Source organism: Syngnathus floridae, chromosome 6 (genome assembly GCF_059516105.1).
Source record: "Syngnathus floridae isolate MCC-2025c chromosome 6, RoL_Sflo_1.0, whole genome shotgun sequence".
NCBI lineage: Eukaryota > Metazoa > Chordata > Actinopteri > Syngnathiformes > Syngnathidae > Syngnathus > Syngnathus floridae.
In genome coordinates, this window is record NC_142418.1 from 6,247,075 (window position 1) to 6,266,289 (window position 19,215).

A 19,215-nucleotide genomic window follows, 5' to 3' on the forward strand; every position below is an offset into this window, starting at 1 on the left:
AATTCCTTTCTTGTTACTATAGCTCATTCAAAATATTTCAAATTACAGCTCACAATATAATTCCCTTGAATAGGATCGTGTCAGTTGAACTCCCAGCCGGCGCTCGAAAGTTCGGTGTGCAGTTCCGCTGGTGGCAGCCGTACCATTCCGGGCGCGGTCATGACGTCTGGGCGCTGGATGAAATTACCATGACTTCGGTGCTGTTCAACACCATAAGTCTGGACTTCAGCAACGTCTTGGATGTTACACAGAGTCTTGGTTTTTACCTCGGCCACGTCCAGCCTTACTGCCAGCATGATTGGACGCTCAGGTGGGCCAAGAGTTTTATTTCTTGTCAGCTTGTAATAAATCAGCCAATAAAAAGTTTTCCTGCACCTCCAGTTTCTCTGGTGAGCCAAGCCCCGGTTCCAGTATTCGGTATGTGGAGACTCAGTCGATGCAGATCGGCGCCTCCTACAGTCTGCAGTTCTCGCTGGTGATGGGCTGCGGTCGCGAGTCGTCCCCTCATATTGATACTCAAGTCCGTCTGGAGTTCTCCACCAATCATGGACTCACTTGGCACCTGGTCAAGGAGGTAAGAAAAAGTGTCTATGATATTGCAGTTAAGTTTTAGAAATTACTTCGTTTTTTTAATTGATGGTGTCATCCTCTATTCACCTGACTTCAGCTCCCTGAGGCTCTGAACAAGATAAGCAAAATAAAAAATGGACTGAGTAAAAGCCTGTAGAAGTTTCTTGGAGGACCAAATATATAATGTATTCATAATGATGAATGTAGGTTTCTCTAATAAAGCCCTGGTTAATATTGTTTGAATAATGAGATGCTTAAAATGCCGCACTTTGCGTCATTTCAAATGATGGCAGTGACTTTTAATCACTCTGCGTTCAGCAAATGCAAGACTTTCATCTTTAAGTAGCTTATCTTCTCACCGAGCGAGCAGATTTTTTTTTTTTTATATGATCACAGTTGATATTTCATAAGTCTTAGAAAGCTAAAAATCTGCTGAGGCATTTTTTTTTCGTGTACATTAAAGTGCAGTTCCAGACAAATGTGTTTTTCTCGTGTGACGTTCGGTGTGATTGGAGACGCCACACTTCAAATGAACAGAATGCACAGAAGAATCGATCTTGACTGTGCTGTCTCAAAAGACCTCACGTCCTTTCTTTTCAACTCTTGTTCTCCATCATTTAGGCCTGTCTGCCTGGCATGCCAAGCTGCTCCGAGTTCACGGCTCCCAGTGTGTACCACCCATCAGAGTTCACGAACTGGAGGCGCATCACTTTGTCTCTTCCTCAAAAGACATGGTAACACACGAAATACCTTATGTCAGATATTTTTGCTTTCACTCACAAATTCAGTTTTTACAACTTTCAGATTCTCCCGTTAAGGCGACTCACTTAATTGGAAAAAAGGCATAGCCTAAAAACGGGCAAACTATTTAAAAGGTTATCAACATGGCATGCGAGCCTCCTTTGGCCCTGTACATAACATCCACCCCACAAAGCATTCCATTATTCACACGGTAGACATTGCCGATCCCAATGGCATTATGAACCTGTCATCTCTCCCGACATATGATGATTGCCAATCCCATCAGCCATAGGTTGCACATCTATCAACGCCCATAAAGCTGTGCACAGATCACGCTGACCTTCATAACATTCTTACTTATAGATAAGCATCCTCTAATCTCCCGCAGTGTAGCGCGAGGTCACAGGGGTCATGGCTGCAATTTGGTCATAAAACAGCTGTGGTCAAAAGTGGGTCAGAGGTGATTTTAGGGTCGTTTGGCAAAAGCACAATGTGTTTTTTGCACACCATGAAGCATGTCTTTGTATCATCCGTGTTTAGGTCCAGTGCCACACGCTTCAGGTGGATTCAAAACTACTACGGAGAGCAGGACGAGTGGGCCCTGGATGATATTTATATCGGCCAACAATGCCCCAATATGTGCCACGGACACGGCTGGTGTGACCACGGTCACTGCAGGTCAGCCCTCAAAGCCACAAAGGTTTAATACATTGGGCTTGTTTGTATTTTTGCTACATTTAAACTCATCTGTGGCAGGTGTGATGACAACTTCTCTGGAACAGACTGCTTGCCTTCCTCGCCTCTTTCGTCAAGTGTCCTCTCAGACTTTGAGTCCCAGGATGCACTGCTGGCCACTTGGCAGGAAGTAATAGGTGGAGAGGTGGTCAACCCTGATGTTGGCTGCGGAGTGGTTTCATCCGGTTCATCCTTGTACTTCAGCAAGGTAGAGAATAGCCGAATCTTATTTGCTCAAAAATACTCCCAATGTTCAGTGGCTACAAAGAATAATTATTTCATGTGCAATTTGTGCGTGTGACATCAGGCTGGCCTGCGACAGCTTGTGAGTTGGGACCTGGACACCGAATGGGCGGAATTTGTTCAGTTCTACCTGCGTGTGGGTGGAGACTGGGCGGATTGCAACCAGGCTGACAGCAGGGAAGAGGGAGTACTGCTGCAGTACAGCAACGACGGAGGCATCACCTGGGGCCTCATCGCCGAGATGTACTTCACAGACTTCACCAAACCTCGGTGAGCTGCATGGTGCTTATGTTTAACACAGTCGCTTCTTCCAAATCAATCATTTTGATCTTTTCCTCAATAGTTTTGTCCACTACGAGCTTCCTTTGGCCTCAAAGACACCTTCCACTAGATTTCGCTGGTGGCAGCCTCTTCACTCCGGAGATGGCTATGACCAATGGGCAATCGATGACATCATCATTTTATCTGAGAGGGAGAAGCACATCATACCTATGGCCAGCCCTACTTTGCCACAGGTATGACAACATCTGTATTGAAAGAGTATAATCCATTTGTGAATAAGAACAAAAAAATTGCTTCTTTCCACTGACGACTAAACCCCATCCGATAGAACTTCTATGAGAAGCCGGCTTTCGATTACCCGCTGAACCAGATGAGTGTGTGGTTGATGCTGGGTAATGAAGGCATGGAGAGGGACAGCAACAACAGCTTCTGTGCTCCGACCGCATCTTCCATGGTGTTCGGGCGCTCCGATGGCGACAGGGTGGCGGTCACCAGGGACCTTGCCCTGCGTTCTGGCTACACTCTCCAGTTTAAGGTGAGAACCTACAAGACCGCCATACCGAGACTGCCCCAACAATGTTGCTAAAGATGTCAAATTATTCTTTTTTTTCCCACTTACTAGTTAAACATAGGTTGTGAGTCAGAGTTCAGTGCATCTGCCCCAGTCCTGCTGCAGTACTCCCATGATGCAGGTCGTACTTGGGCCTTGGTAAAGGAGGGCTGTTACCCCGGATCCCCGGGAGCGGGGAACTGTGAAGGAAGTGGCCGGGAGCTTCGAGAACCCACCGTGTACAACACCGGGGACTATGAAGACTGGACCAGGGTCACTGTGGTTATTCCACGCAATGTTGCAGCTAGGTAACTATGGTAACAGCAATATGGTGGGATCTTGAGGAAAGGTGGGCAAAGTGTGGCGCAAGGGGATATTAAAGAGTCTGGTAATATTTTTTTTTCATTATTCCCACCTTGCCAACTTGTGACAAAAAACTACTTTCTTACATTTTTCCAGTAAAACCCGGTTCCGCTGGTTCCAGGAGAGCAGCATTTACAGAGATGCTCCAGCTTTCGCACTGGATGGAGTCTACATCTCCGAGCCATGTCCGAATCATTGTGGCGGCCATGGCGATTGCATTTCTGGAGTCTGCTTCTGTGACATGGGATACACAGGTAAAGCCACTCATAGAGATGGTCAAAGTTGTTTGCCTTATTTAGTAGTTCATTTTCTCTCTCCATAGTGGAACAGGATAGCTGTGTTCCATCCGTAGCCAGTCCCACCGAGCTGTCTGAGGGCTTTGAGGGCAAGCTAAGTCCACTTTGGCAGAGTCTAAGTGGGGGCCAAATAGGAGGTGGATGCGGCATAATCAGTGAGGGCAAGGCGCTTTACTTCAGCAGCCCCGGAAGAAGGGAGGCTCGCACGGTGCCCCTCGACACCACAAACACTCGGTAGGTGGATTCCGCTCTTGTTTCCAAGTCAAGTCATGCGAGAGCTTGATTTTAAAACTTCTGTCATGACTGTACAGGTTGGCGCAATTCTACATTCGAATAGGCAGCAAAAGTTTGGGACCCACTTGCACCAGGCCCCGCTCACGCAATGAAGGTTTGCAACCCTTTTCATACGGGTCATTTGGATTATCCTCTTGTAATGTATTTCTTCGCATATATAGGTGTCCTTGTCCAGTTTTCCACCAACAATGGCGTCCAGTGGCAATTCCTGCGAGAGTTAGACTTCAGTTCCTTCTTGGAGCCTCAGGTGGTGACCATTGAATTGCCACCACATGCCAAAACACCGTACACTGTGTTTCGCTGGTGGCAACCCCAACAAGGTTAGTGCACTTGCTACAGTAATGTTGAAACTCTTCTTTTTTTCTCTTTAATTTATTGTGTTGTGTTCGTGATTTCAGGGAAACACTCAGCCCAGTGGGCTTTGGACGATGTCCTAATTGGTATGAACGACAGCTCCAGAACTGGTTTCCATGACAAGTTTGATGGCACCACACCTCTGAGGCACAACTGGTACCGCATTCAAGGTGGGGAGGTGACTGTGGACTGCTTGTCCCTGGACACGGCACTGACCTTCAACTCGGAAGCCATCGATAGTGAGTCACGCAAATGAACGCACCCGACCGACTCACACACATGCAATAAGAGAACATTCCAATTACATTTTCTATTTATGCAGCAGTGAGAGAGAACACCAGTGAAATGGCCTCAGAGCAACATAACTCATAACAGGCTGAAACGGAATCACCCATTTACTGTGGCGCCATGAATGGCGCATTATAAATGAAGGCATACTTGATTGAACATCCTGCCTGTTTTTTTTTTTGTTTTTTTTATGAGAGCACCAAGCTGTGAGCGTGTTTTCTTTCTATAAATAATGCTTTCATGTGGGCTTACTCTTTTGGAGGTGCACAGCTTGAATTATTTGACTACACATCTAAAGACACAAAGATTCTGCAAGAATCCAGGAAGCATTGCAGTTCTGATTTTTACAAATATTTTTCTGACCTATTCCTTTCTCCGCTAATATTTATCCATTCCATCTCCGATCTTTCCAGAAAAGCCAAGGTATGCCGAGAGCTGGGACTTTGAGGTGTCGGGTTCTTCCTTCCTGCAGTTTGAGCTGAGTATGGGCTGCAGCAAGTCCACCTCCTTTTCCCACGGCGTTCGCCTGGAATACTCCACAGACTGCGGCCGTCACTGGTCCCTCATTACCCCGGAGTGTGTACCTCCAGCTATCGGTTGCGCCGCTTATACTCAGAGTTCCGTCTATACGTCGACACAGTATAAACACTGGAGGAGGATCACTGTGTACCTGCCGAGCGCTGCTAAGTAAGTATGCACTACCCTTAATGGCGACCCGGTGATTTTCTTCATACTGAATTCTTGCTCTTGATACTTCAGTTCTCCAAGAACTCGATTCCGTTGGATTCAAACCCATTTTACTCCGGGGGCTGAGGGTTGGGCTCTGGATAACGTGTTACTGGCCCCCGGTTGCCCTTGGATGTGCTCTGGTCACGGTCTGTGTGACAATGGCCACTGCGTGTAAGTCAGACGTGAACGTTGGATGTTGTTTGCGTTCTGTGGGTCCATGTTGAGAAGATCTCGTCCTGTCTCAGTTGTGACAAAAGTTACGAGGGTGCCCACTGTGTGCCATCGGCGCCCTTGCCGTCTCTTTTGAGGGAAGAATTTAATGAGCACCTGCAGCAGGAGATCTGGCCTGAGGTTTATGGAGCTGAGAGGGGAACTCTGAGTGGAGAGCCTCTTAAATCTGGAAGCGCCCTCATCTTTAAAGGGGTACCTGTCCTCAAAGTCAATGTTGCATTTTTACACTTGAATGGCTTTTGTCACGAATCTCTTTACAGGATGGTCTGCGAATGATAGTGTCAAGGGATCTGGATTGTACAAACACGCTCTACATTCAATTCTCCTTCAAGTTCATCACAAAAGGTAGACAATTGATTTGTTTGATTTGGTTCATTGGTAACGTCGTTGTCATTTTTATGTTTTTTTTTCAGGTGTACCTGAACGCTCCCACTCAGTGCTGCTGCAGTACTCAGTGAATGGAGGAATTAGCTGGCTACTCTTGGACGAGTTTTACTTCCCGGCTTCCACGGACACTCTGTTTCTTCACTTGCCGCTGCCCACCAGCGCTCGGACCAATGCCACCCGCTTCAGACTCTGGCAGCCGTACAATAGTGGTGAGGAGACAGATTTGTTTCATTTTTCAAATATGACATAGCTGATATAGATCAGGTGTCAGTCTCTATAATTTTTAAAAATGTACCTGTACATGCAAATGGGAAAAATTAACCTTTCCTGCAAACTTTAACACCATAACCTACAACACCCCCCCAAAAATAAAATTAAACTATAATAAAACAAATTAAAAGTAAAAAAAAGTAAAAAAACAGAGAAAAATCTACAAACTGCTATTTGTTTAATTGTAATAAGAATAAGAATAAGAATAAGAATAAGAATAAGAATGTTTAAATACGTACCAGTACACATGCAAATGGCAAAAATGAATCTTCCCTGCAAATTTTAACACCATAATCTAAAACATCCTCCCCAAAGAATAAAAGTAAAATTAAATCAAATTTAAAATGAAAAAAAGTAATAAAAAAAGTCAGAGAAAAATGTACAAACTTCTATTTGTTAAATGTTTAATAATAATTGTCTTCTCATGTCCATCAGGTAAAAAAGAGGAGGTGTGGGTTATAGATGATCTCATCATTGACGGCAGCTCCTTGCACAACCCCCTCGTGGTCATGGACAGCTTTGAAGAAGGCCCGAATGCGTCCAACTGGCTCTTCTACCCGGGGGGCAACACTGGCCTCTACTGCCCCTACCAGAAAGCCGGCTTGTAAGAAAACTCTTTCACTTTGAACAATTCCAAAGACTAAGTCTCATTTTGCATATTCACTTTTTCAATCAGTGAACCCACAGTTGATGTGAGCAACAGAACAAATGTTTTTAACCTTGACTAATTTTTTGTTTGTGTATCTGGGTTGCAGAGAGGAGGATGAGTCAGCGATGCTGTTTGTCTCCAGCGAGCTGGGGGAGCACTCCATCACCACCAGAGACATTGACGTGAATGAGAACACAATCATCCAGTTTGAGGTACACAAACACTCGTAATGACTTCTTTCCCAAAGTAACAATCAGCAGACTCATTGAAGGCATAAATCACGCCGGGCGGGCGATCCTAGCTGATGTCTCCTTTTCTCCCCAGATAAACGTCGGCTGCACGGCCGAAAGCTCCTCGGCCTACCCGGTGCGACTTGAATTCTCGCGGGACTTTGGCGCCACGTGGCACCTGCTGCTGCCGCTGTGTGCCGGCGGGCCGCAACCCTCTTCCTTATGCTCCACCGAGCTCCATCCAGCCAGCGTTTATTTCCCGGGTACCACGCAAGGCTGGCGGCGGGAGGTCATCCACTTTGGCAAGCTACGTCTCTGCGGGTGAGCACCGGCGCATTCTCACCAGCTTTTTCCCGAACACTCTCTTTCTGTATATCTGGATCTATTCGTCCCTGTTCTTTGTCCGTACAGGTCGGTGAGGTTCCGTTGGTATCAGGGTTTCTTTTCAACTGGATCGGCGCCTCCAACATGGGCTCTGGACAATGTCTATATTGGCCCTCAGTGTCAGGACATGTGCAGTGGCCATGGAGCCTGTATAGGGGGCACCCATTGTATGTGTGACCCCGGCTACTCGGGAAGCGACTGCTCTGTGCCTGACATTCCCAACCCCGACTTCCTCAAAGAAGATTTTGAAGGTAGGCTGCAGAATAGCAAGGGTATCCCCGGTAGTTGTTGTAATTATGTAACAAAAAGTACTGTTTGCCTTTAGGCGGAGCAGTGGATGTTGATTTGTTTAGACAGCTTAGTGGTGGTAAACCATCCAGAAAATGTGGTATCATGTCCAGTGGGAACCATTTGTTCTTCAGTGAGGATGGGCTGCGCATGTTGGTCACCAATGAATTGGATTTGTCTAATGCCAGGTATTGTTAGCGTCGTCTTACGATGTCTTGATTTTGTGCTGAAATTGGAAGGACTGTAATCATGACTGTCGATGGCGCCAGGTTTGTTCAGTTTTTCCTCCGACTCGGCTGCGGTAAGACAGCACCGGACCCTCGCTCTCAGCCAGTACTTCTGCAGTACTCTCTGAACGGAGGTCTGACATGGGGTCTCCTCCAGGAATTTCTCTTCAGCAACAGCAGTAACCAGGCTCGCCTGGTGGCCCTTGAGATCCCGCTGCGCGCTCGCACTTCTTCCACTCGCCTGCGCTGGTGGCAGCCTTCCGAGAACGGACAGTTTTACAGTCCTTGGGTGATCGATCAGGTACTGTGAGGCGACAATGACTTTGCCTCAATCGTCCAAATGCAACTTCACACTTTGAACTTTCTTTAAACGTTAGGTGGTGGTTGGTGGTAGTGCCAGTGGCTGGGGACCACTGGAAGATGATTTTTCCTCTATCGATGGACGCTCATGGCTCCTCCACCCAGGTGGAACCAGAATGCCAGTTTGTGGCTCGGATGGACCCGCTTTTGCTTTTATCGAAAAGTCCAACACTCGCTACGCAGTCACCACTGACATCAGTTTAGGACAAGATGCCTTCATTCAGTTTGACTTTTCTGCATCCTGCTCTGTAACCAACTCTTGCTACTGTAAGCAACAAGACCCAACGATAAGAATACTCTGCATGACAACGTGAGGCTCGACTGTAAACATATCTCTTGTCGTCATAGCTGTGGAGCTGGAGTACTCTCTGGATTTAGGTCTGACGTGGCAACCCGTCGTTCGAGACTGTTTACCAACAAGCCCCGACTGCTCCTCCTATACCTTGCAGAGGCTGCTCATTTCTGATACTTACAACAAGTGGGGTCGGGTCACCATACACATTCCATCATATGCAAGGTCAGTGCTGCTCCTTTTTTGTGAGAAATTGTTTTGAGCGTTCGGGACGCAACAATACTTCCTTGTCACGAATTACTACTTTCCTATTAGCCACGGCTTTGGTACAATCTAAGGAGCTGACTGATGTTTGTAGGTCTCCAGCCACAAGATTCCGTTGGTTCCAGCAGGCTCCATTTGACAAGCAGCAGACCTGGGCTCTGGATAACCTCTATATTGGAGATGGCTGTCCAGATATGTGTTCTGGACATGGACGGTGCCAACAGAGCACCTGTGTGTAAGTAACATACGCCAGGCTAGATTTATGCACCAGATGGTTCAATTCAGATATTGTTTGTCATGTCAATGTAAATCGGATTTCTTCAAATCAGTAAAAGGTCTCTTCCAAATGTGAATATTGTATTGACTATGCTATGCTATGCTATGCTATGCTATGCTATGTTATGCTATGCTATGCTATACCCCAATTGAGCTTGATGTCATAGCGATGCACAAATTGATGACAGAAAGTAAAAACCTTGGCTTCCTTACCATTTGGCAGATAAAACACTCCTAACTTTATTATCTGGATGAACCACATGTTGTGTTCTCACCAGGTGTGATCCAGAGTGGGGTGGTGAATACTGTGATGAGCCAGTAGCTCCTCTCCCCTCCCAGCTGAAGGACAGCTTCAGCCGGGCTCCTTCACTCGGTCACTGGCACACGCTCACTGGTGGCAAACTCAGCACACTCTGTGGAGCTGTGGCCTCTGGAGCTGCTCTGCACTTTAGTGGCGTAAGTATTTCTTGGCTCTGTACACGTTTTCTTCATTTAGCACTAATATTGTTTCTTCCGTGCAGGGTTGTAGCCGTCAGTTGGTGACGGTGGACCTCAACCTGACCAACGCCGAGTTCATCCAATTCTATTTCATGTACGGTTGCATGATCCCACCTAGCAACCGTAACCAAGGGGTTCTCCTGGAGTACAGCTTGAATGGTGGAATCCACTGGCATCTGTTGACGGAGATTTTTTATGATCTGTACACAAAGCCTGGGTGAGTGCTTTTAAAATGTGTCATTTCTATGAATGGAACTGAGCATGGTGTATGTTTGTACTTGCCATCTTGCGCTCAGGTTTGTGAATATTCTGCTGCCTCCTGCTGCCCGACAAGAAGGCGTGCGTGTGCGGTGGTGGCAGCCTCAGCACGACGGCGTGGACCAGAGTGACTGGGCTCTGGATAACGTCCTCATCGCGGGTTCAGACACGCGGGCGCAGATTTCAGACACATTCGGCGGTGTGGCGCTACCCAACCACGAGAGAGCTCCGGCTGATGAAACCTCAGGACCAAACAGTGATCTGGGAGAGCTAGAGGAAACTCCAATTGGTACAGTTTGAATATGGCAATCAAATCATCATTGTAGCTCACAATAAAAAAAAAAAGCAAATGAGAATATGTTGGGCTGTTTTGTTACCAGTGAGCGACCATTGGCTGTTCTCAGAGGACTGCTCAGTGCAGCGTTTCTGCAGTTCCCCTGATGGAGTGATGGCGTGTGGTAGTGCAGATGGAAGAGAGGTCTACGCTGTCACGCACGATATCATCCCTGAAAAGGGTTGGGTCATGCAGTTTAAGGTGAGTCATCAGTAAAGAACACACACGGCTTGGCAAACTCAAGGGCCATGATTGAGTTTTAAAATAATGAGTGTGCATGTGTGTGTAGAATATCCAAAGTAGGTTATTTTTTAAAAAAAGAATGCATTTTATTCTTACTTTGTTTGTAATTATAAAATAAACTATTAAAAAAAAACAATGTAATATCAAATTAATTATTTATTAAGACAATAATGATCACAATAAATGTCAAATTGTGTGTCTTACCACTTTTTTCCAATAGTTATATTAACCAATTATTTAATTTGGTAATACCAAATCATTCAATGCATTTCAATTAACCAATATTTAATAACGATGGATGGATGGATGGATGGATGGATGGATGGATGGATGGATGGATGGATGGATGGATGGATGGATGGATGGATGGATGGATGGATGGATGGATGGATGGATGGATGGATGGATGGATGGATGGATGGATGGATGGATGGATGGATGGATGGATGGATGGACGGACGGATGATTGGATGGATGGTGAAGGTCCACTGAATTTTGTGACTGGCTGCATTTTCTTAGCAGTAGCGATCCCGAAGTCGCCGCAACAATATGTCCTACGTGTGTCCAATAGATTGCGGTGGGCTGCCTAGTGCCAGATCGTGCGGCAGACAGACAGGTCCACGTTCAGTACTCTGCCGACTACGGCGTGACGTGGAAGTACCTGGTTCCTCAGTGTCTGCCCGCCGATCCCCGCTGCGGAGGTCACGTCTCGCAGCCGTCAGTCTTCTTCCCCGCCGAAGGATGGAAGCGGGCTGTCTATCCCCTGCCCGACGGCCTCGCTGGCACGTAGGTCTTGACATTTCAAAACAAGCGCTGCTCTTAATATTTCATGCATGAGGCTACATTATTGATAGATCTATTTATTGTTACAACATCAATAATTGAAACGTTTGTCATCTAAATCTTGGAAAAGGCAGATGCATCTTGTTCGACTAAACTCTTTACACAACCCAAAGGATTCAGCTTGCTTCTCCTGTTCTTTAGTTCCGTGCGCTTCAGGTTCTACCAGCAGCACTCAGACGTTCAGTGGGGTGTGGAGAACTTTTACATCGGGCCTGCGTGTGAGAGCCATTGTGGCGGCCATGGAGACTGTTTGGCGCAACGCTGCCTCTGTGATCCAGGATTCACCGGACCAAATTGCTACGCCAGTGCAGCGTTGAAGGTGAGGTCTGACTTTTTAACTAATTGACCCAGTTCATCTTTGACGTCTATAGCCGTCAGTGGCAGTGAATGAGTTTCTCTTATTTTCAAACTATTTCCACCCTTGAAAATTTACTTCCTATGTGGCGAGTGTCAGGCAACTGTTTAAATGCTCATCAACAGTTTTTGCAACCGTTTGCAACTGTTTGAAAACTCAAAGAAACTCGAAAAATTCATCTGACGGAATTCAAATATTACATAAGAAAGAGTCAAAATTATTTTAAATATTGACTTTGGACCGGATTGGTCTTAAGTGGAGTATTTTCCTTTGTATAAAAACTACGACTTTCACTATATTTTTGGATATAATTTTTTCTTTTAGGCGTCTTTGAAGGAACGTTTTGACTGGGAAGGAGCAGCTGGGCCTCAGTGGCAGGTTCTTGAAGGAGGCCGACCCTGCACAGACTGCGGTGTGTTGGTAGAAGGTACCGCCCTATATTTTGGAGGAGCCGACGCCAGACAAGCCGTTACCGCCGACCTGGACCTTCGTGGAGCTAAGTCAGTATTGACATCTTGTAACAGTCACACACATAGTGACACACAAACATCATGATCTGTTCTGTGCTTTCAGGTTTGTGGAATACTGGGCCAGGATTGGAAGTGAAAATAACATGTCAATGTGCCACCGTCCAACATGTCGCAAAGAGGGAGTGCTACTCGACTACTCTACTGATGGAGGTGATGTCATATGGCTGTCACCTTTTTTTGTCTCGCTTTGCCAATGTGTCCCGTATCCTCCTCAGGTGTGTCGTGGAGCCTACTGCACGAGATGGATTATCTGAAATACGTTTCCGTGAGGAGAGATTACATCGTCCTGCCAGAGGGATCCCTGACCAACGCCACTCGGCTACGTTGGTGGCAGCCTTTTACCATTTCTTCTGGATTGGCTTCTCCCAGCCTGGAAAGAGCCCAGTGGGCCATCGACAACATCTTGGTTGGCGGCTCTGACATCAATCCATCGACCCTGCTTGACACCTTTGATGACGGTAGGTCATGAAAAAAAAAAAAGTTCATGAATGAAGAACTCACTTGTTTTTTTTCCAGAGGGCGTATCTCATGAGGAAAGCTGGAGCTTCTACCCTAATGCTGTGCGAACTGCGGGCTTCTGTGGAAACCCCTCGTTCCACCTTTACTGGCCCAACAAAAAACAAGACCAGACACACAACATCCTCGCCACTCGGGAACTTATAGTGCAGCCTGGATACATTTTGCAGTTCCAGGTATTCAAACAATTCTAAATCTACATGAGTAAGTCATTGGGGGGCGTTCGGGCTGATCTTTTGATCTCTGACTTTTGTAGATTGTCGTTGGCTGTGAGGAAGACACATGTGAGGACCATCATTCTGTCCTGCTGCAGTACAGGAAGGATGCAAGGTAGATAGGTAACAATGGCTGAGCTTTAAATATGGAATCAAACTTTTGTCACGCTCCCCTTTCAGGTCGGACTCGTGGCAGTTGGTACAGTCGGAGTGCCTCCCCTCTTCAGTCAACAACGTGGGCTGCTCTCCCTTCCAGTTCCACGAGTCCACCATCTTCAGTCCCGTCAACAGCTCGACGTGGACCAGGGTCACCGTTCAACTGCCTGACCACGTCTCTTCAGGGTAGGCCTGGGCATTTTAATTCCTTTAACAAGATGGCTAATAGCTAAATAGTTTTGTTCCAAAGCAAACAAAAGTGCTGAAGTTGTGTCTCCTTTGTTTACCTCCAGGGCGACACAGTTCCGCTGGATTCAAAACGAAGGGACGGGCGAGCGTCAGAGCTGGGGAGTAGACCGCGTTTACATCGGCGAGGCCTGCCCGGGACTCTGCAGTGGACATGGCTACTGCACAAGTGGCGTGGTCTGCATCTGTGATGAGGGATATCACGGTGGGTCACCAAAACTGCTAAATATGATGATCACCAACCAACCAACCAACCAACCAACCAACCAGTTTTCATCACGTCCCCTCTCCTCCCACTCGAACAGGTGATGACTGCTCCCTTTCTACCAGAGACTTGCCCAGCTCTATCAAGGACAACTTTGAGTCTGGCGTTGTGTCTCCGGAGAGCTGGCAGTTGATTCAGGGTGGAGGAGTGGGCAGCGGGTGTGGACAGCTGTCACCGCATGCCCACGGCGACTCACTTTATTTTAACGGCTGTAAGATGAGGCAAGCTGTTACGAAACCGCTGGACCTCACTCGAGCCAGGTACAGGTACAACCAAAACACAAAGGCACGATATTGTGATCATAGTAACAGCATTCTAAAATAAATACAGATACACCTCTCTAACCATCTCTTCTGTGTCTCCCTCTAGCAAGATCATGTTTGTGCTGCAGATTGGCAGCGCGGCACAGACAGATAGTTGTAACATTGCTCTGGACCGGGCTGACACGGTGGATCGCGCGGTGCTGCTGCAGTACAGCGTCAACAATGGAGTCAGCTGGCACGTCATCGCCCAGCACCAACCCAAAGACTTCATAAAGGCCCAGAGGGTGTCCTACAACATTCCTCTGTAAGTGACCCACACCAAAACATCTTTCCAGATAATTTTGTAGCTCTTAAAATTTGCTTTTGCATTGTATAATATTATTATTATTATTATTATTATTATTATTATTATTATTATTATTATTATTATTATTATTATTATTATAACAAAATAATGATGATAGTAATAATAAAAAATGATGATGATGATTATAATAATAATAATGATAATAATTAAAAAATAATAATAATAAAAGAAAAAATAACAGAAGACTTAATATGATTCTTAATGTGGTCTACTGATGCTTTCCCCAGCGAGGCGAGGGTTAAAGGCGTGATGCTACGATGGTGGCAGCCACGCCACGACGGCGCTGGACATGATCAGTGGGCGCTGGACCACGTGGAAGTCGTTCTGTGAGTACTCAAACCCCCGGCCAGACACTGGCCCACCCGTCCATCAGAGCCCAGATCTGCCCTTGTCTGATCCCGCATCGCCCGTAGATGACCCCCTCCCCTTGACTCCACACATATACAGGAAGCGTGCACACAGATCACAAGCGCATCTCTGCACACAGTTGAAGTTCATCACTGCTTCTGGTGTCAGGCAAGCAGGAACGTGACTGCAGTGTGCGTTGCTTCTAAGGGTTCTGTTTGGTTTATTATCACCTCATAAATGAACATGTCGGTAGCCTGAAACACTTGAAATGCATTTCTTGCATGTTGCTCCCTTTTGATGAGGGTGCTCGTTGTTTATTCAGACATAAACCCGACTCATTCAAAGCCGCTAACGACCTCGTACGCACTTTTGCCCTTGTTTCCGAGAAAACAGTACAGTCCAGTTCAGTTGAGGCTACAATGATATTATTTCAAATGAGCCAAGAAAAATTTGATCAAGGGTGGAGCTGGTCCATTGATTGGTCAGACGCCACAGTGGAGCAGTCATCAAAGTGGATTTGCATTTGTTGTTTGTGGACAGTGTTAGCATGCTCCGCGTGGCATTCTTCTAATTCTTGTAGAATTCATCGCTAAATGCTTTGACATTCCACTGTCGCTGCTAACACCATGGTGCCTGCCTCCACAAGTCACATCAAGTGGTCCAACTGAAATGGACTGTGGAAACCTGCTTTTAGTGCCTAAACCTGAGCTGCCCCCTGGTCTCTGTGTCCCCCCCCCTGCACGGCATTCAACAGTCTCTGCTGACAAGTGTGACCATGATCCTCACTCTCTTGTTTATTTCTCTCTGCTCACCACTCCTTCACGTTCCTCTTCTTTTCTTTTGCTCCCCCTCCCCACACCTTCACGTGCTGCCTTCCCTCATCTTCCACTTTTGTGCTCTCTTCTTCTGTTCTTCGACGGTGGACTCCTCAACTTCACTGCCATTCATTCTATTTCTTCTCTTTCTCTCCTCCTCCTATCCTTACCCCTGGGGGCCACATCTCACCCCAGGCCAGTTCTCCAACCCCCCCTCACCTTTCTGCGAGACAGCAGCCCCCCTCACCTGCCCCTCCCCTCTCGCGCTCTAACCTCTGCTCTCTTCTGTATTCTGCTCCCTCTGGCATGACTGTAGCGTCAGGTAAGTTCACCGCCTTTTCCCGAATGAATCCCACCCCATCCACCTCTGCCCTTTTTGCCAGCATTTCTTCTCCTTCTCCTCACACAGCGCACATACACACACTCTCTCCCGGTTTCACCCGGCACTGTAAGCCCCGCTCATGATCACCGCAGTCATCTCCACGACCTTGCTTTTTTTTCCTTACGCAGTCCGGCTGCTCACACAGTCCAGGAGGAAGCTCCGTAACAGTCCTTGAAACTAAACCGAAGGAAATGGGTTTATTGTAAGACTGAAAATGAGCGACACTGCCAATTTTCCCAAATATTAAGTCGACAACAGTGAGGTGGCGTGTTCACTATGTGTGATGTCCTCCATTATGATACTTTATCTGTTTTGTTTTACCTGAGCCAACTTTTGTGTTTCAAGCAGCTTCAAAAGTAGGGTTTCGGGTTTAGCGTTTGTCGCTGAGTTCCTGGAACGCGCTTTTTCATTTCCATCAGCTTTTGCTTAGAGCATCAAACATTTGGTCGGAGCACTCCATCTGCTCAATTCTGCACCCCGCATTGCTTAATGCATCGGGTCGATCTCGTTTCCTTATTTGCAAACTCCAGCTTCCTCAAGTGTGTACTGTAATATACATTGCATTGCTTAATTTCGTCTTGTTTAGAATTTTTGGCATTATATTTATCGGCAAAGAATATCGGTGCCGTCTGACTTTTTTTATCATATACAACTGCAACCGACAATTCCGCTTCAAACACGGAGCCTACAGCCAACAAGGCAAACCTTTGGAAGTTTTTAAAAAGCGTATGGCTCCCTCAGTCAAAGCACTGGCGCAATGGTGCCTTAGATATTTCATCATTTCTTGTTTGCTTCTATGCAAAAAAAAAAAATCTATGTCTGGTCTGTAGCTCAAACCAGGTTCGATCCTGTTTGATGCTAAATACAATAATCCAAGTATTGTAGATACATTTTTACAGTATATGTAATATATTTCTCATAAATGGTACATTTGTGTAAGAGTGACTTTCGGGTGGCCGAGGAAGCATGGAGGACCGCGAAGGGATGCAAATAAATCAAATGAGATGAACCCGTTACAATGGAGGGACCGCCCCCTTTGTCTGTGGCTTTTGGCTGTTTGTCCGTTCATAGACGACATACGTTCACTGCTCCATCATCTCAGCATCAAGCATACAAACTCCCGCCCTTCCCCCAGCCGCCCCGCTTTGCAGATACCTCCCCCCCCCCAGCCCACCCTGGCTGCACAGCTGGCTGACCGGCTCCACCCTGCTGGACGGAAGAGGCAGTGAAGTGAACAGACTAAATGGGAGCGAGCATCTCATTTCTAACGCTTGTCTGCTCAAGGCCGTGCACTTGTGTCTATTTTCTTTTCTCCCACTCTTTACTCTGACATCTAAAACTTGTGTGTCAGAGTGTGTATGTGTACCATGTCTTGTCTTGTGGGTCAGTGGAAATCCGCCCATCACTTGTTTTTTTTCGCCATTTTCAATTCGTAAACAAAATTGAAAATTGACTCATTATTTCATGATTTTCAACCTAAGTACAAAAAAATGACAGATTTTAATTTTTTTTTAACTCAAATTAATAATACAAAATTAAAAAAAACTATGACTGGACTGAGTTGGATTTAAATATTTAATGAATCAGATTTATGTAACCTAGATGTTTGTAGGGCAGTGGTAAATTTCTCAAATTCATTTCCATATTACGAAACTATATCTCATGTAAGCACAATGTTAGGAAGAATAGATAAATGAAAGCCCTAGACGACCATGACGCAAGAGTAGAACTGCAGCATTGAGCTAGCACCACGTGTGTGTGTGTGAGTGTGTGAGAGACTTTCCTCTCTCACTAATCACAGATGTTCCTCCTTCCCTCTTTCACTGTGTTTGTATCCCCGCAGCACCCGTAAACAAAACTACATGATGAACTTTGCCAGACAAAGCGGCTTGCGTCATTACTACAGCCGCAAACGGCGGGCACTGGCGCGACGCGCCTGAGCCTCCGGAGTCGGGATTTCCACCCCCTTTGACCCGCCAATCACACACTGACCCGTCCGCACTCATCCCTTTGTCTCCTGACGACGTCAACACCAAATCAAGTTCATGCTTTAGCCAAAATCCGCCTCGTCTCGTGCCCCGCAATGCTTTGGCGTTGATCGAGCTCAGAAGATGGAAGTGTGGTGGCCATTTTGTTTACTTTCTACCATGAACGGTCAGGGTTTCCGATTGTTTTCTTGGTTCCTCTCCCCACCTGGCTCCTTCTCCTGCCAAAACAACCCCCATTCCGTCCTCCCACCCCCCTTCCGTCCTCTCTTTCCAACCACACTGTGAAAATGAGTGATTATATAGTATCACTGCTGAACTGACAAGCCAATTTGGAGACTGGCCTCCCAATTCCACTGAGCCGACGAGGGAGGATGGCTCCAAGCCGCCAGCCTGTCCGCCAGGAAAAAGACCACCACTATGATACGGACCATGAAGAGGAACAAATGGTTTTAGAAGTGGGGGGTGGGGGATTTAAAAAAATACAATACTGTGTTCTTGCTGTTCTTGTGTGTCTGTGGGTTCTTTTTGTGCTGAATTGACTGTGGTGTTTGTTCATTTGTTTGTTTTCTACTAACTCATATGCTTTGAAGAGGCGGCAGGGGACAGGCGCTGGGTTTTGCTTCCCTTTCCCCAAATTTTCGGAATAGGGCCGATGTGGGCAGAGTGAAAATTCCACAGGGCAAAACGAAAGATGGGGACAAAAACATTTTTAAAAAAAGACAGACTGAACATTTTTTTGGGTGTGTTTATTTGAAAGAAAAAAAAATCATTTTATATATGTTGGCTCCTGAAAAATACAGATATTTATGGTATATGGCTCTTCATGTGACCTATTTAAGATGCACTGTGCGTGAATTGTATGTTATTTTCAAGTTGTTAAGTTATTAGGCAGTCCAGTCAAGTTGTTCTACTGCATCATTTCCCCTCTTCTCTTGTGCTGTTCCCCATTTTTCCATCTCTCTCCGCTGATTCCTGATATCTGGAGGTGAGGCGCTGTACGTGTTGTTTTTTGAAGTCTGTGTAATATGGCCCCTCAGTGTAACCCCAGTCTAGCAAACTCCTGTACATACATGTATATCCAATATGGGGAGACCCAGCAGCCTTATAAAAGGGAAATAAAAAAAATGCCCAAACCTCATACTGTCCACCATGTTTGAACTCTTGACCTGATGCCAAACATTTCAACTACAGTGCAAAGCTGTCTCGCTTTGTTTCATTGGGCTCCACATGCGTGGCTCATCTAAAATGTATAGCTACTAATAATTTTCTAATTATAATTAGAAATAATTA

At 46.2% G+C, this 19,215-nt stretch overlaps 1 protein-coding gene across 4 annotated transcripts in view; it reads left to right on the plus strand.

Annotated features, from left to right (window-relative positions):
• The window catches only part of reln (reelin), a 60,817-nt gene extending 41,754 nt beyond the window's left edge, over positions 1-19,063 (plus strand). Inside the window, exons 20-65 of one of the 4 annotated variants that reach the window (XM_088379133.1) lie at positions 74-310; positions 382-574; positions 1,192-1,304; positions 1,852-1,989; positions 2,068-2,254; positions 2,354-2,559; positions 2,633-2,804; positions 2,900-3,106; positions 3,194-3,429; positions 3,581-3,738; positions 3,807-4,014; positions 4,092-4,168; positions 4,236-4,394; positions 4,473-4,667; positions 5,130-5,403; positions 5,476-5,616; positions 5,691-5,868; positions 5,937-6,021; positions 6,090-6,272; positions 6,769-6,937; positions 7,089-7,194; positions 7,307-7,533; positions 7,624-7,847; positions 7,922-8,072; positions 8,154-8,412; positions 8,489-8,738; positions 8,820-8,988; positions 9,122-9,262; positions 9,582-9,759; positions 9,825-10,018; positions 10,098-10,348; positions 10,440-10,594; positions 11,208-11,422; positions 11,621-11,798; positions 12,159-12,334; positions 12,408-12,514; positions 12,580-12,822; positions 12,881-13,056; positions 13,137-13,210; positions 13,276-13,437; positions 13,545-13,702; positions 13,803-14,028; positions 14,132-14,329; positions 14,620-14,718; positions 15,751-15,877; positions 17,781-19,063. In XM_088379133.1, the coding sequence (XP_088235259.1) occupies positions 74-310; positions 382-574; positions 1,192-1,304; positions 1,852-1,989; positions 2,068-2,254; positions 2,354-2,559; positions 2,633-2,804; positions 2,900-3,106; positions 3,194-3,429; positions 3,581-3,738; positions 3,807-4,014; positions 4,092-4,168; positions 4,236-4,394; positions 4,473-4,667; positions 5,130-5,403; positions 5,476-5,616; positions 5,691-5,868; positions 5,937-6,021; positions 6,090-6,272; positions 6,769-6,937; positions 7,089-7,194; positions 7,307-7,533; positions 7,624-7,847; positions 7,922-8,072; positions 8,154-8,412; positions 8,489-8,738; positions 8,820-8,988; positions 9,122-9,262; positions 9,582-9,759; positions 9,825-10,018; positions 10,098-10,348; positions 10,440-10,594; positions 11,208-11,422; positions 11,621-11,798; positions 12,159-12,334; positions 12,408-12,514; positions 12,580-12,822; positions 12,881-13,056; positions 13,137-13,210; positions 13,276-13,437; positions 13,545-13,702; positions 13,803-14,028; positions 14,132-14,329; positions 14,620-14,718; positions 15,751-15,865 (7,948 nt within the window). In that variant the 3' untranslated portion in view covers positions 15,866-15,877; positions 17,781-19,063. The remainder of the gene's footprint in view (positions 1-73; positions 311-381; positions 575-1,191; positions 1,305-1,851; positions 1,990-2,067; positions 2,255-2,353; positions 2,560-2,632; positions 2,805-2,899; positions 3,107-3,193; positions 3,430-3,580; positions 3,739-3,806; positions 4,015-4,091; positions 4,169-4,235; positions 4,395-4,472; positions 4,668-5,129; positions 5,404-5,475; positions 5,617-5,690; positions 5,869-5,936; positions 6,022-6,089; positions 6,273-6,768; positions 6,938-7,088; positions 7,195-7,306; positions 7,534-7,623; positions 7,848-7,921; positions 8,073-8,153; positions 8,413-8,488; positions 8,739-8,819; positions 8,989-9,121; positions 9,263-9,581; positions 9,760-9,824; positions 10,019-10,097; positions 10,349-10,439; positions 10,595-11,207; positions 11,423-11,620; positions 11,799-12,158; positions 12,335-12,407; positions 12,515-12,579; positions 12,823-12,880; positions 13,057-13,136; positions 13,211-13,275; positions 13,438-13,544; positions 13,703-13,802; positions 14,029-14,131; positions 14,330-14,619; positions 14,719-15,750; positions 15,878-17,780) is intronic. The other 3 variants (XM_088379134.1, XM_088379135.1, XM_088379136.1) reach the window with 3 other exon arrangements.
• The last annotated feature ends 152 nt before the right edge of the window (positions 19,064-19,215 follow it).